At 37.7% G+C, this 17348-nt stretch overlaps 1 protein-coding gene across 1 annotated transcript in view; it reads left to right on the plus strand.

The window, feature by feature from the left end:
- Positions 1–14048: 14048 nt before the first annotated feature.
- The window catches only part of LOC136863804 (substance-K receptor-like), a 52367-nt gene continuing 49067 nt past the window's right edge, over positions 14049–17348 (plus strand). Inside the window, exon 1 of the mRNA XM_067140146.2 lies at positions 14049–14135. Within this exon, the coding sequence (XP_066996247.2) occupies positions 14049–14135 (87 nt within the window). The remainder of the gene's footprint in view (positions 14136–17348) is intronic.

A 17348-nucleotide genomic window follows, 5' to 3' on the forward strand; every position in this document is an offset into this window, starting at 1 on the left:
AACTTCAAAAGAACCCTTAAAAATTGGTGGACGTCCAATAGCTTCTACTCAGTATCCGAATTTGAAGGTAAAATAACACTGTTTCAAGGTGGGTAATAAAGGCCAATGCCATCCTAATACGTTGGTAAATTAGTAATTATTTATCACTCTTTTGGACGAATAGTGTTATGTTTATTTTGACTCTTGTATATAATATATTATAGTTGTATTTATTTACTTTGCTTAATGAGATACTTGTAATATTGTGTAACTATGCACCTATGACTGTCCATTGCAACTGCCAGTTGCCTAACAACAATAAAATTCTATTCTATTATAATCTATTCTAAAGTTTTTGGAGCCGGGCTGAGAGGCTCAGACGGTTGAGGCGCTGGCCTTCTGACCCCAGTTTGGCAGGTTCGATCCTGGCTCAGTACGGTGGTATTTGAAGGTGTTGAAATACGTCAACCTCATGTCGGTAGATTTACTGGCACGTAAAAGAACTCCTGCAGGACTAAATTCCGGCACCTCGGCGTCTCCGAAGACCAAAAAAGTAGTTATTAGGACATAAAACAAATAGCATTATTATTATTATTATTATTATTATTATTATTATTATTATTATTATTATTATTATTATTATTATTTAAAGTTTTTGGATCATTTTACTGGATTTTTGTCATCATTTTACAGATAAGTTTTTAAACATTTTTAGGTCAGCAAAATCCTGGCCCTGCTAAAAGATGATGATTATGGTGATAATGATGATGATGATGATGATGCAGATATGGTTTTGCAACATGTTCTTAGTATGTAAATTGAGTGTAGAAACATTAATTGGCTCTCTGTGTAGCAAGACCATTTGGAGAGCACAGTAAATATTGAGAGCTTATTGATGTACCATCTGACAGACTGTTGATAATGGATGAGCGAGATAATGAACAGGAGCATGGGATATTATACTGTTAGTTATCTGCTTGGACGTACATGAGGTGAGTTCACACTGGATTGATTTGTTCCTAGTAGCATTATAAATAGTCGAATAGAGCAAACTAGCATTGAATTAAGTCATGTATACGGGGCATATTTCAACTAACAACAGTCTGTCAGTGTAACGTTATTGTCAGTGATGGGAAAAGTACAAATAAAAGTAAATGTGCTAAATAACAGTCACCTGAGAAATATTTCATTTAATTACAATTTCTCAGTAATTAGTAAATCTACAATTACAATTACTTTCCAGAACAGGAATCTTTAGGAAATCATTGCCATTCTTTTTCACATGGGGCTGGAATGGTACCAAAGACTGCAAGGAAAAAGATATTACTCCATTTTGTGTTTTTTACCATACAGAAATTAACCCTATGAGGGCGGAAGCATTTTATGTCTGTACACGGACTGTAAATATGGCAAATTAAAACTCATCCAGAATTATCGAAGACTAGCTATAAACATGCATGTGTATGTAATATTAATTATTTACCTTGAATGTTGAATGTACTCCATTGCAGAGGTCCATAGGACATCATCATCATCATCATCGTCATCATCGTCATCATCATCATCATCATCATCATCATCATCAATTCCCTATTATCCAGCTGTAGCCGGGTAGGGGCAAATATGGTCCCTCTCCACTTTCTTCAGTCTTTCTACCATTCCTCCTCCAGCACTGTGTCCCAGTCCAGGTTTCTTTCTCTAAAACTGCGTTAGATTGTGTACTTCCATCTCAATCATGGTCATTGACGGCCTCTCCTTCCTTGCATTTGCATTTCCATCACTTTTTTTTTTTTTGGCATTCTTTCATCACTCATTCACTTTATGTGCCCAAACCATCTTAGTTGGCTCTTCTCTCTTCTATCATTCACTTGTTCCACTCCAGCTTCTTCCCATATTTTCTCATTCCTTATTTTGTCATGTCTACTCTTCTGTATCATACTCCTCAACAACTTCATTTCGGCTGCCTGTATTCGACTCTCATCCTTGTTTGTCATTGTCCTTTGCTCCGTAAGTTGTTATGGGTATGTAATACATGTTGTACATAGTTTCCTTTGCTTACATTGGCACATCTTTGTCCCATAACATGTTTCTTATGTTATGATAGAATATTATTATTATTATTATTATTATTATTATTATTATTATTATTATTATTATTATTATTGAATATCCAGTACAAAATGGACCTCTATTTCACAAAAGTACATTAGAGCTGTAGTTTACAATCACAAAATATTAAAAAACGAAAGATTCAGAGTTCGATTTGTTAAAGATGTGCTGAAAGAATGTTAAAAATTGCTTATAACAACAAGGCTTCTTGAAAATATCATGCAATGTTTAGAAAATACAAGATCACAACTGTTCAGGTGACACTCAAATGTAAGTCTTTTGATTCCAAATGCGAGGCAGGAGAAAAGTAGATTATCCACTGTCTGAGGAGAACCACAAAAGCATAAATATTCACATATAATTTGGATTTTAAATCTCTCAAGACTTAAATTTTTCATGCCCTGATAGAAATCACATTAGGACAAAATTAGGCACTTTAACTTCAGGAAAGAGTAGTTCTTTTGTAACAGATCCTTTCAAGCTAGACGTCCAGCTATTGTTCCATTAATGTATAACATATTTTTTGATTTGTTGCTTAACATAGCACATTGGAGGTTCATCATATATAATTCTGGTGTTTGATATGGCAGCTAATTTTGCCAAAGAATGTGCTCTTTCATTTCCATCAAATCCTGTATGACTATGAATACACGACATACAGATGTGAGGACATTCTTCAGGTTCTGTTCTTATACTAGCATCTGTATGTATGTTCAGTCCGTCAGCGCTAACACTGGTGGGACCCTCAACAGCTCTGCCATCAGCTGTCATACATGGCCTAGGCATCACTGAAGAGGCGTACTAGGGAAATGAGGAGTGAGGTAATTTCCCGTTGCTTTCCTCGCCGAGCCAGAGTTGCTATTACATATCAGTCTGCCAAGCCCACTGAAATGCATACATATAACAACCGACCCTATGAATAACATTTTCACACCATTCATAGCAGGGACTGGCTGCATAAGGATTGGCATTACTAGCATCGCTCATACCTCAGTCACTTTCATACTGTCAAAGCGAAGGATAAGACAGAGACAGACCTATGAAAGTAACAAAATTGCTCTAGCGTATACCAGAAGACATAGTGCACTGTAAACACTAGGTCCTGTTAGCAAAGGCATATACTAGCATCTATCAGATTCATATTGTACTTGTTGTCAATGGAACTAAACACTGCTTGTAAATCACTGAGTATCTTCACATTCTTATTAGTTTCAGTGTTGCCAACTCAGCGGATTTTAAAATGGAACAGGGGATAAATTTTCCATTTAGCGGACAGAGGTTTTTTTGACGGATTTTCAAACTTCTTTTAGTGATTTTCAGCGGTAATAATATCACCTTTCATCACCAGGAGAAATATGATATAGAACTTACTACGGCATAATAGTCTACTTATTCCCATTGTATTGAACTTATGTTGCATACTACCACTCATTTTCTAGACCAGCTCTGATCCACATCCTCAGTCAGAATTTGTTACAATCGTTACCGTACTCTTGATGAGCCGGCTAGTGTTGTGTTTGATAACGCACTTTTTTCGACATCAGGTTCTTTTTGGTACGTCAGTATGTCAAAAGAAAAGGTTAAAAAGTAGTAAAATAGCTTGTAAAGAGTGGTTAAGTAATTAAACTTTAAAAGACTAGTTGGTTGGGCTTCCCAATGATCCTAATTACGGATGGTGCATCTGTTTGCAGTGCGATATAGATGCGAAATTTTTCACATTATTTCTTTCCACACTTATCAAAAACAATGAAAACAGTAATGGAAACGAAAATGACTTTTGAAATAGATTTGAAAATTTCCGTGTGTCCTTTGCTGCTGTGAACTATCAACATATACTTTGAAAAAGAATAGTACCATGTGAAACCACAGGACCTCAACCCACCAGAGAATATAGTGTGGGGAGGAGAAGATTATGAACTCCTGTTCTGAAACTGGTGAGTGTCGAGTTAATCTTATTAAAACAGATGGTATATGCTATTTTGCTTCAGTTCGAAATTTAGTGGAATTTAGCGGAATTTCAACTAAAATTTGGCGGAGATTTATGGGTTGGCAACACTGATTAGTTTACACCACTGCACTGCATTCTTTATGGCCCAGACTTCTGCCTGAAAAACTGAGCAACTATTTGAAAGCCGATACTGGGATGGAAAAATGTCAATACCATCCTGATAGACAACATGGGCATATCCTATTTTGTGAATTCCATCAGTATGAAGTATGCGCGAGCCATCTGTAGAGATGACACAGTGATGAAGATGTAAGCAATTGTTGCAAACTAGTTTCTTGAAATAGTTAGGATGGCCAAACTGCAGAAAAGACACTTTTTCTCAACAACAGTGTTTAAAACTGGTAGAGGTGATACTTTGATTTTCTTACACGGGGTCAATTCAGCTATACCGATTCCAGTTAGAAATAATGGCTCATTTCTCGCAGTTACCAGATGTTTTACAGTAGGCACATGAGATTTGAAGAGCAATTTTTTATGACAGCACGTTACCACAAAAAAGGGCATAAGAGTCATTCCGCAAATAAATTTTACCACAAAATATAAATTTCATGTTTCCATATTGACAGCTAAACTAATATTCTTTAAATCACTATGACAATGATTGTTGAAGAGTATCGTCCTTATTCAATACCTTATGGTTAATGTGAATTTAAAAAAAACTTAAATTTCACATTCGTCACAACTATACATGTTTCGATCCCAATTGGGTCATCTTTAGTAGACTGATAAAAGTGACATTACATATTGTAGTTAAAAACATTTATAACAGAAGTGAGGATGATATTATGAATATTAAAATGTTCTCATTAAGAAAAATTTTATGTTGCAATTTAAAATCTCTCATGTGCACTATTATCCACTTGTCGTGATGTCCTTTTGATATTATCATTAGTAGACTTGCAACTAATCATTAGTAGACCATGAAGGGGACCATTACTGTATTAATCTGCAGACCTAGGAAACACTTACTGAGGATGGCTTATCTTGTTGTTGTTCAACTATTTGAACAAGTATATTGCAGACATGAAGAGTCCAAACGGAAAGCTTTTCCAAGCCCAGCCATGCCCCCCTGCCCCCCATCCATCCATCAAGTGCAGTTTGCATGTTCTGGGCAAAAATGTATTGTTTTTAGTCTTCATAAGTTTACATATAAAGTGCATTGAATGTGAAGTGGGTCATTAAGCAGGCAAATTATTTACTCAGAGATGAATAACAGCCAATAGTGATGACTGAAGACACCAAGGAAAACCTTCAAAAAGTATACTTTTCCCTAAAATATAAGTAGTATAGCACCTCCAAATTTTTAAGAAAAAAAAGTATTTTAAGACCCCATTTGATAGGGCAAAATATTTTTTGCATGCACTTGTAAGTCTTTATTGTAGGTATGATACTAGTATCATTAACTTGCACAGAAATAATTACGGCTTATAAAATAAAGCGTGAAGGCAAAGTTTTGACTGAAATTTGAGTTTTTATATGTGTTTTGTTACTATTTGGATGTTGATGAACTAAGGAGATAAATGGGTCATATTATTATCATTAGTTCACAATTTCAGTTTCCTGGGTACTGTTTGTAAGCCTCTTCCACTCTTCTCCTCTATACATGAAGGTACTGTTCTTCATGATATCATCCAAGGCTTTTGATAGGGTAGAACATGGGAGATCACTGACGAAAAAGAGGGTAATTGGACTAGACAAAAGAGTGGTTGAATGGGTGGCTACATTTCTAGAAAATAGAACTCAGAGAATCAGAGTAGGTGAAGCATTATCTGACCCTGTAATGATTAAGAGGGGGGTCTCGCAGGGCAGTGTAATTGCTAGTTGCTTTATGTCGCACCGACACGGATAGGTCTTATGGCGACGATAGGACAAGGAAGGGCTAGGAGTGGGAAGGAAGCGGCCGTGGCCTTAATTAAGGTACAGCCCCAGCATTTGCCTGGTGTGAAAATGGGAGACCACGGAAAACCATTTTCAGGGCTACAAAAGTGGGGTTCGAACCTACTATCTCCCGAATACTGGATACTGGCCGCACTTAAGCGACTGCAGCTATCGAGCTCGGTGCAGTGTAATTGGACCTTTATGTTTTCTAATATATATGATATGAGTAAAGATCTAGAATCACAGATAAGGTTATTTGTTGATGATGTTATACTGTATAAAGTAGTAAATGAGTTACAGGATTGCAGGGGGACTTAAACAATGTAGTGAGGTGGACAGTAGACAATGGTATGAATGTAAATGGGATGAAAAGTCAAGTTGTAAGTTTCACCAAGAGGCAAAGTCCTCTCAGTTCAATTTCTGTGTTGATGGGGTGATAGTACCTTATGGGGAACAATGTAAGTACCTAGGTGTTAATATAATTGGGGTAATCATAGTAATGAGGTAGTTAAGAAAGGTTACAAATCTCTATTCTAGTTCTTCCAAACTGGCATTTTCCTTCTACTTCTCTTTGATTTTTTGATTTATTGATAAATAAGGTTCCAGAGAGCAAGAGCACTGTTGAGAGGAACAATACATAGATAATCACAACAATGGCAGATGCATTTGGCTGTTCTCATAGGTTCTATCCTCATCAAATGTCCAAACCACCATAGTCTGGGAATAGCAACTCTGTATAGTGGAGATGTCTTAATCCTAGCTTCCTTCCTCATTTCATAACTTGGCCATCCTGGTCTTCTAGATAGTGGACCCCTGGAACTTTACCTCTGATGCTTCCAGTCTTGATAAGTCTCGTTTTGTGAGGGTACATGTTTCGATACCACATGTCAAGATCAATATGGAGTAGCTGATGAAAATTGTTAATTTTGCTTTCTTAAGATCATAACATCCCAAAAAAGGGACCTCACTTGCTAATAGAAGAGGAAATTTTTTTGCACCCTGTTGATGATCTCTCATGTGTCTAAGTTGCATATTTTCAATTATAATAATTTACACTATGGACTACTCATTTTCAAAATAATGTGAAAAAATGACTACTACACTATGTGGTAGTTGAGCTACGATACTCTTTGAGCTGAAAAATATTTAAATATTTTACTATTCAAAACTGAAATATTTGACGTAACTTATTTGAAGAAAAAATCAATTCCCCTATCCTTTCTAGCATATAATTGATCAAAACACACAGAAAAGAAAACAGCATTCTTCATATCACAACTTCACAACACCATGCTTTTTTAACCCTTGGTCTCTCTCCCTACTATTCCACCTGCCAGGACCCGCGCATGGTCTTTTTGACTGCACAGATTCTACGAGTGATATTAACACTAAAATTATTGTTTAAACACACAACAAATTTAAATGTTGGACCATGGCTTTATTCTACAAATATATGCCTAGTCTTTTGAGAGTATTTGGCATTGTAAGGTACCTACTACACGTAACAAAAATAAATATTTAACTCATTAGTTTATGAAGAATGTTTGGCAATCAGAACTACTTGTTATGAATATTGTTCATTAGAGAATACAAATCTAGTTAAAATTCAGTTCTAGGAAGATAAAATGAAAACACAATTAAAACATTACAGAATGAAAACCCATTCAAGACATGCCCAAACTCCACAATAGACTAATCATTAGTTATCTTCATACTCTAACACCAATTAAAAAAGTCTTGATACAAGTTTATTCTAGGAAGATAACACTGAAAACACAATGAATTTAATAACGAATGAAAACTGTTTCACAACACATCTGAACTCATCAAGGCAGTAGTATTTAGCTATCATTATCCTCCTCTACCATTTCAATATTTTCCACTGCGCACTTGACACATGAAGACAATGTGTGTTCTCAACAGATGAAACATGAACATGAAACACTGGGCGAGTTGGCCATGCGATTAGGGGCGCGCAGCTGTGAGCTTGCATCCGGGAGGAAGTGGGTTCGAATCCCACCGTCAGCAGCCCTGAAGATGGTTTTCCATGGTTTCCCATTTTCACACCCGGTAAATGTTGGGGCTTCACCTTAATTAAGGCCACAGCCGATTTCTCCTCACTCCTAGGCCTTTCCTATTCCATTGTCACCGTAAGACCTATCTGTGCCGGTGCAGTGTGAAGCAAGTTGTAAAAAAACATGAAGCACACCTAGATTTGGGTTTATGATTTTTTTTTGGTTCCTAAAAGCACAGCGCCAGTGTCTATTTGACTTACAGGTAGCTGACATCGGTTCTCTTCTTCAAGACTCAAAATGCTGCGCAAACAGACCTTTATATCAGGAGCATTACAGTCAACTGATGCACGATGGGCAACATCATTGAGAGCTCCTTAAATAGTTGCGGCATGTGGCGTACCACTTCCATTCGGTCTCTCTCTAAAAATAACGAAACTGTTGATTGCTCCAATGTTCAAAAGCATGTAGAACAATGTAAGGGGCCATCGATTACTGATTCTAGAAACATACTATTCAGATTTCATCTAGTCAACAACATTGTCAGCCCCTTCTGTAAGGTTATAAAAAGTAAACATCTCAGGTTTGTAGGCTTCTCTTGAATCTGGGTCAAACTTATCATGGTCATGCATCGTAGAAAGGAGAAGTATATTTCTGTTCTTTTTAGGAACATATGAGAGAAGTGCTTGTTTCCCTATATATGCAAACAGGTTAGTGTTTTTTTTATGAGGCTTGGTTTGGACAGACTGGGGGAACCTGTGGTTTATTTTTTTTACTGTCCCAACCATTGTAAGTTTGTGATTATTGAGTAGTGATTCAGCTAGTGGTACTGAGGTATTCGGATTGTCCATACGAATATTGCATCCAGATCCTGGCTGAACTAGCTGCTCAACTATGCTTTTGCCACTGTTATCAACCTTATAGGGCCCTTTGGGTTGTTTATCTACATATACTTCCATCTTATATGTGTAGAGTGTCCTGGCATCTACAAAGGAAAATACCTTAATACCATATTTTTCTGGCTTATTTGTAATATATTTCCTGAAGGAACAATGACTGCGAAAGTCTCCTCATCAAGTGAATACAGTAATAATTTATGCATCTAGATATGAAGTCCTCAAAAATCATCTGGACGTGTGTTAGCTTATCAACTTTAATCCTATCACTTCAATCATTTATGTTATGAAGTCTGAGTGCATATAAGATAAACTGAAATCTTGTTCTGAACATTGTACAGCAAAAAGCTTCAACACCAGTCCCGTCTGTAGCCCACAGATCCCTCAGGTTCAAATGTCTTGATTTGTGTACACCTGCCAAATACAGAAGGCCAATCATAGCCTTTATTTCTATAATGTTCATGTTGGGAGCATCACGTGGTTAGTCATAGTTAGGCCACTGTTTTTCAATCCATAAATTGGTGTACGTTACAATTTCCTCTCATTAGGGAAATACAGCTGCCAGGCTTCTGAGGAAGACTGGACATGTCTTGCCTCTCTTATAGCACCTGGTGAAGGAGATGGTTTTACTACATTCCGTTTTCTTGTACGACCTGTTTTATGTATTGCATGAGCATCCCACCTTGTTTTATTGTCCTTACCAATCAGATATGATGCTGGATCAGACATTGTGGAAGGAATGTCAGTTTCATGTTCAGATTCATCAGACTTCTTGGTTTCTGTATTATGTGCACTTTCTTTCACTGAATCATTCCCTGATGGATGCTAATCATCAGAAGTCTGGGTATCATCAAATGGTATACAATCCGAATTGTCATCATCAAACAAATAGAATCTAGCAGTAATCTGTTCTCGTTGAAGGGCACGGTTCAATGACTCTTCTTCTTCTTCTTTTCTACACTCTGGAGCAGTTGATCAGTTCTTCCCTGTTCCTTAGGATCCATGTCTTCTATAAGGATAAATAACATAATCTGCAGAATTAAGCATTCAGACTGATATACACACAGCACAAACAAAAGAACAAAGTGAAACATATTTACTCGCATGTGGAAGAAAATGTACTTTTGAAATCCTTTATCAAACACTCTACCTTTACAATACAAATTGTCTGTATTTATTTTAAGACAACAATATTATATTTTGAGACATGTTTCATTCTCCTTTAGGACATCTTCAGTCGATGATGTACAAGACCTTAAAATATAGCAAGCAGTAGCGGCTCGTTCTAAAGGGCAGAGGGGCACGTGCCCCTCCGGCTAAGTAACTGTTAATGCATGGTTTTATAAATACTGGCAATTTGAATGGTGATACATTCAGTTTTGATATTAGGCGCCGCATGCAGCTAGAGTGTCAATGTTTTCATCATACACGTACTTTGCTTCCTCCGGCGGGCTCTACGCTGGCTGGTCATGCTGGGCCCTGTGCCCTTAGCTGCTGACTCTTTCTTACGTAATTTTCGTTCACGCATGCGTGGAACGAACTAATTTTTAACATGCACTGAATGGGAGATTGGGTCATTACCGAAGCCAGCCCGCTACGATTACGAAAATACGCGAAGGCTTATCGCGCCGAGCAGAACATCGTGTTCCAAGTCTGTCATCTGCGGTCTGATAAACATGCTGTACTGGCTAATGAAATTAGTCAGTATCCTATCTCGTAATATTTAGTGTGGTGTCGTTAAAAGTAAATCTGTCGTGTTTTGTGTGCGGACATACAGAATCCCTATGAAGAGTCTCTTAAGGTATATCACACAGGTATGATTAACATCTAGGCTACGTACAATGAATTCTGTGAGTAATATTTTAAATAGACCTTTTTCTCAACTGTCCCTAACGGAAAAGACTGAGATAAAGACACTCGGTCGACCAACGCCTCATTTACAACTAGAGCAAGTCGGACAATATAAAGGGCGTGAATATCGACGTAGATTCCAGCCAGGGGTGTATACAGAATACGAGTGGTTGTGTGGCTGTGATTCAAGGAATGCGTTTTTCTGTTTTCCGTGCATGTTATTCGGACATGACCAGACGTGGACGAAAACCGGAGTAACAGATCTCAAACACTTGAAAGAAAAAATTAAAAAACACGAAAGTTCCTCCCAACATATCAATTCATGCATGGAATTAGCTGTGCTAGGGAAAGTTAATATAGTGACTCAACTGGATTCTGCTTATCGCCAATCCATTAACAAACACAATGATCAGGTTAGGAAAAATAGGCACATATTACGCAGAATTATTCAGTGCATAAAATTCTGTGGCGTATTTGAAGTGGCACTCCGTGGCCATGATGAGACAGAAAATTCTCTAAATCCTGGAATTTTCAAAGGCCTCATTAATTTTACGGCTGAAATAGACGTTGCTATGAAAGAACACCTGGCCAAAGCTTCTGTATTTAAAGGCACTTCAAAGACCATTCAGAACGAGCTTCTTGACTGTATGTTAAATGTGTGCAGGGAACAAATTTCTTCAGAAATTGGGGAATCCCAATTCGTTGCAATAGAAGCAGATGAAACAACGGATGTTTCAAACAAATGCCAATTGGTACTTGTTTTTCGATATGCATTAGAGGGTCACGTCCATGAAAGATTCTGGGGGTTCATGAATCCAACCGACAGGACAGCGGATGGATTGAGTCAATGTCTGTTAGAGCAAATTAATCCCATATTAAGGGACACACCACATAAACTTATTTGTCAGAGTTATGACGGAGCCAGCGTAATGAGCGGAAGGACAGGGGGCGTGCAGGCGAAATTGAAAGTACACTACCCTAATGCACATTTCATTCATTGTTATGGACACCAGCTAAATTTGACAATGCAGAAGGCTTGTTCGTACAGTCCCCAAGTCAAATTATTTTTCTGTAACCTGTCCGCAATTCCAACTTTCTTTTCCAACTCGTCTCACAGAAGTGACCTATTGAATGAAATAATGAAGACTAGACTCCCTCGGACAATCACTACTCGCTGGAACTACAACATTCGTACGGTGAATATAGTTTATGAGAATAGAGATAAACTGATCGAGTGCTTTCGTAGAATAGAAGAAGAAGGTAAAACGTCTGTTAGCGTAAATGAAGCCAGTGGACTGCGACGTGCTCTTGAGGATACCATATTCATGTTCTGGTTGTCTATTTTTCACAAATTAATGCCGCATGTTGACATTTTGTACAATCAGCTACAAAAACGCGAAACAGATTCAGTCCAAATAAAAAAGGCTATTTCTGACTTCGCAAAGTGCGTAGCACAACAACGTGAAGAAATAGATACAATTTCATGTGACCTCACGGACTACAATAATTCCGATAAAAGACGTAGAGTAAGTGACACAAGGACCATTGCAGCGAAAGAAGTATGTGACGTTGTAATGAATCAGGTGTATGATAGGTTTGCATTTACTGGGTACATTGAAGCTGCAACACTACTGTACTCAGATTCGTTTGACAAATTCTCTATAAACTTTCCACAAAATGTATTAAATTCTACTGTGTTACATTATCCAATGTTGCAGAAAGAAAGGCTAAAGACGGAATTAGAAGTGATTTACAAACGGACAGATTTCAGGCAAGTGAAAGGAGCTCTACCACTTCTCGCTTTTATTTTAGAAAATAATCTGAAATCAACGTTCAAAGAAACGCTAAAGCTTCTCAGGATAATTGTGACAACACCCATGTCCACAGCCGAAGCAGAGCGCTGTTTTTCGACACTGGCTCGTATTAAGACATTTTTGCGCAACACAATGACCGAAGAACGACTATCTGCTCTGGCAATGATTTCTATTGCGAAAGACCTTATTTACGATATGCCTGACTTTGACGATAAAGTCATTTCTAAGTTTGTGAATTTAAGGCATAGAAGAATGGAATTCGTGTTTAAATAAAGAGATAACACTGCGGTCGTTGAACAAGGCCCTACCGTATTCATTTGTATGGCCAGGGCGTGTAGACTGTACTTCATTCGTCCTGTAGACTCAGTAGAAGGCCTATCAGTCGGTACAGTAATTTGAATGGACTTCTGTATTACAAGGCCCTCCAACGGTAGTTCCATAATGTATATAGCGCTGTGAACGTATTTCAGATAGACTTCAGTGGCAGTAGGCACATTGAAATAGTTCAAGATACATTAGTGACAGTAGGTGCTGTACATTTAAATAGTTCAAGATACTTTAGTGACAGAAGGTGCTGTACATTTAAATAGTTCAAGATACTTTAATGACAGTAGGTGCTTTACATTTAAATAGTTTATGATACTTTAGTGACAGCAGGTACTGTACATTTAAATAGTTCAAGATACTTTAGTGACAGTAGGTGCTGTACATTTAAATAGTTCAAGATACTTTAGTGACAGTAGGTGCTGTACATTAAATAGTTCAAGATACTTTAGTGACAGTAGGTGCTGTACATTTAAATAGTTCAAGATACTTAGGGTGATGAAGAGTCTGGATCGCTGCCTTCTTCGAATGGACACCAACATTTCATTCCACAGTTTCTCTTAAAATGAAGAAGATGACAGTGAAGTAGGTGAGTAATGATCAAGTATTTAACATTGTGTGATGTGTATCCGGCTATGCATTTCTTTACTCATGTGTGCTTAGTAAGAACGTAAATTTGTGAAAAGGTAGTGTGCCCCTCCACCAGTTCCCCTCAGCAGCCGCTGCTGATAGCAAGGACATTAAAAACTTTATTAACTGAAATTCAGAGTAAAAAGCATCCAATTAAAATGATGTAATGTCATGAAAACCATTAAAACTGTGAGTGTCTTTAAGATAGCACAAGTTGTAGTCTTCGGTGTGACTGTCAATGGGATGAAAAAGTTATGCACACGTTATTTAACTTTCTGTAGAATGCACGGGCCTGATGCAAATCTTAGCTGCATCATGACTGGAGTAATGAGTAGGTGGAATCTCTGATTCAAATTGCACAAGTTGGTTGAAGGGTTGTGCCACAGTTTGACAATGAGAGCCTAAAAATAGGAAATGATGCTATAAGTGAAAGTGAATAGGCATAATGAAACTTTTACAAATGTCAGATTTCAAAGCACAAACTTCTTGTGTCATCTGTAACCACATGGGGTAATTGGTCACAGTCAGGCAGAGCTCTGCAAGCAAAATGGTAGCCAACAAGTTGTCTAGCGATGGCATTGCGGAGATTTTGAAAAATTCTCGATCAGAAATGGAAGACAGTGGTTCAGAAGCAGTAAATCTTAATTTAAAATGGAATATGTAATATAGTTTTTCTTTTCCTATTTCTCATTTGAGTTAGTTTTAATAAAAGCTTTTATTATTTTTGAAAAGTACACTTTAAAAAAAATTATTTTGAGAAGTTTCAAATATTATATTTAAAAATAAAATACCTCACTGGAAAGAGGAAAAGATGATTCATTAATATAAATAGAAGCAAATGGCAGTGATTAATTTCAAAATCTTCCAGTATGTATGTCCAATCCCTGTCCTGTTTCTCTATGGGGTCGGGTATGAAATGAGATGAACCTTCATAGTGAGTTTTTACAACTGGATGCTCTTCCCGATGACAAATTCAACAGAGGAGTTAATGAAATGAAATGAATGACATGATAAGGGAGAGAAATGGAGAGGATGAAACTTAGTGCTGGCACATAGCCTTCTTCTGTCATAGTGCATTGGCACTGCCGGTGGCTTCAAGTAGCTTATGCAGTGGCCTCCATGGTATGCACTAGCCATATGTCTTGGTAGGTGTGCTATTTACTGGCTGATGAGCCCAACTTAGCACACTGGGGCGAAATGCTGGCAACCGGGAATGAGTTAGCTGGAAAACTTATAATGTCCAATAATGGACCAACTATATTGGTATTAGCACCAAGGAGTCTGCTCAAGGTTTTACATCTCCATTTGGCAGATGAATCACCATCAAAAGTGTCATATGCCCTCACTTCATACAAGCATTTCAGAGAGACTTGGAATTTAATCCAGGCTTTTGGCACACAATCTAGTGATTAGAAATTGTGTACCACTACCTCTCCTATCCTGCCAAACAAATTGTTTTTCGACCAATGGAACTTGAACTGGCTAACCATGATGTCAGACCATAATGATCATGGCCTCCAGGTGGGCTAATTTTAAAATATTTCAGTAAAATTCTGAATATAGACAAAAAGAACCTCCGATATCTTCATAGCAAGCACAACTAAGATGAGTGTGGAAGGAGTTACGAGTTAGCAGTGAAGCTGAAAACTAATTTAGATCTTACCTTCCTTCAAAACAGCCTTTGAAAATGATGAGGCACCTTGAAAATGACATTGAAATTTGTAAAGGGTTCTTTCTTCTTTAGGAGATGTGTCCTAACTAGAAATATCCCTTGTCCGATACTATATATCACTTTGCTGATAGCTAACTCAGATAACCTTCAGTAACAATTGTAGGAATACAACACTAATAACTTCTGCTGAATAAGAACTCCACTCATAAACTAAACATTCATTCTGTGCACTTACTGCTAACCATGCTCACTGTGCTGCCTGACTACATACCGGTACTCTATCCCTGCCACTCAGAAACAAAGCAAGAATTTCCCCAGTTCACCTCTCCGTGTAGAAGAACTGATCTTGATCAGGAGGGAGCCCATCTATTTGAAGATGTGGGGATTAGCCTTGTCCTATTGGATTTTCATGTTTATCCTTGTCTACTCTTTCTACTCTTGTTTCCACCTCTGACCTGCCATTGTGTTTGATGTAGGTTAGGTTATGTATTAAGGTTAGGTTTCATGTATAACTCTTACATATATAACTGTTAACATGGATATGGTTTTTGGCTGGCATGTGTGTGTGACAGTTTTGTGTGGACAAAAATCAAACACCGTCACCAGGCAATCAGTGTACATCATATGGATGGAAAAAGACATCATTTTGGTGGACAGGAAGACATGTTTTGGAAGATGTTGGCTGTATTAGAACTATTAACTTCTCCATGCTTCTATGCTTCTCTGTGTAGCAAAGGAACTTAGTTAATTTTATTTCATATATCTTTTAAGTATGTTCAGAAAACTTCTAGTTGTGCTTGTGCTAATTCAAGAGAACTTTGGAACAATCTTACCAAAGACATCTTAATAGAATGTTATGATAAATCCAGAATTATTGGGAATGTGCTATTCAGCAGAACTCTGGATCAATAACTTATAACTTAACAAAGATGTCTATGTATTAATTGTAGAATCTTCAGGATATCTTGCAGTGGTAAAATGTGTGACAACACCAGAATTATCTGGAAACTTGGCCAGAAATATATACATATAAAAAGAGCAGTATAGTTCAGTGGGTTGTTATTGCAGTTGAGATGTACTGTATTGCTGTGATTTACCAAGTTGATTTATGTTGTTGTGAGTTATTGTTGTAAGCACAGCGCAGAGAGTTTAGTATCGATACTGTTCGATGGATCAGTCATGGCTTACTCTGTATACGATACATGCGTAATTATGTACAGGATGGTTGGAAGCAATGTGAACTGAATGTATGAGCATTAGACGGTTGATCATGCTGATAAATAATTTGAAAGAAGTAATTTGATATCTTGTTTTACTGTCATTTTATCAGCTGCTGAAGTTGACCAATCAATTCGCTTCCCAGGCAAATTCAAATGGGCTTTGCAAGGTGGTGTTGCTAAATTTCTACATCTGCATGTAGCTTAAGATTGGCTTGAGAATCATGCCAAGAAATCAGCATCAAGCACACACACATCACCATGGCGTACGTGCTATGGCCTGATCCTGTCAGCTCGGAGGTCCGTATTCGAATCCCTCCTCTGGCAAAGTTTTTTCTTTGACTGGTGCTGTCGAACTGATCTTAAGCCACATGCTCATTTAGTAACATCACCTCGCAAAGCCCATTTGAATTCCCATGCAAAGTGATCTGATTGGCTGACTTCAACAGCTGATAAAATGAAAACGGTGCGAGATATCAAACTGTTTTCAAATGATTTATCTTTTTGACCAAACCTCTAATGCTTATATACAGGGTCTTTTGTTTGACTTGCTCCGTGTGTCAAGGAAACATGCACGGAAGGCATAGCGCGGCCGGGTGACTCATTTGCCAAGGGATATATTGCTTCATGCCCGGCTAAGATGATCTAATGCAGTACGGTAGCGATAACCATTGCTTCACAGTAATAGTTTAGTTCAACATCTGTTGATCTGTGGTATTGCGTGTTCAATGTGTTCACTTTAAAATAGCGTAGTTTCTGTAGGAATACTAATCATGTGTTTAACGAGTGATGTATACAGTAGAACAGCGTGTATTCATTGTGTTGTGCTATGTGAAGCATTCTTCTTACACAGAATGCCACTTTCGATTCATTCGCAAATTTCCTGGCATCCTCCCTCCCCATAGGAGTATGGTACGTAAAATAGTAAAGGAGTTCCACACCACCAGGTCCATTCTTA

Source organism: Anabrus simplex, chromosome 1 (assembly GCF_040414725.1).
Source record: "Anabrus simplex isolate iqAnaSimp1 chromosome 1, ASM4041472v1, whole genome shotgun sequence".
Lineage (NCBI taxonomy): Eukaryota > Metazoa > Arthropoda > Insecta > Orthoptera > Tettigoniidae > Anabrus > Anabrus simplex.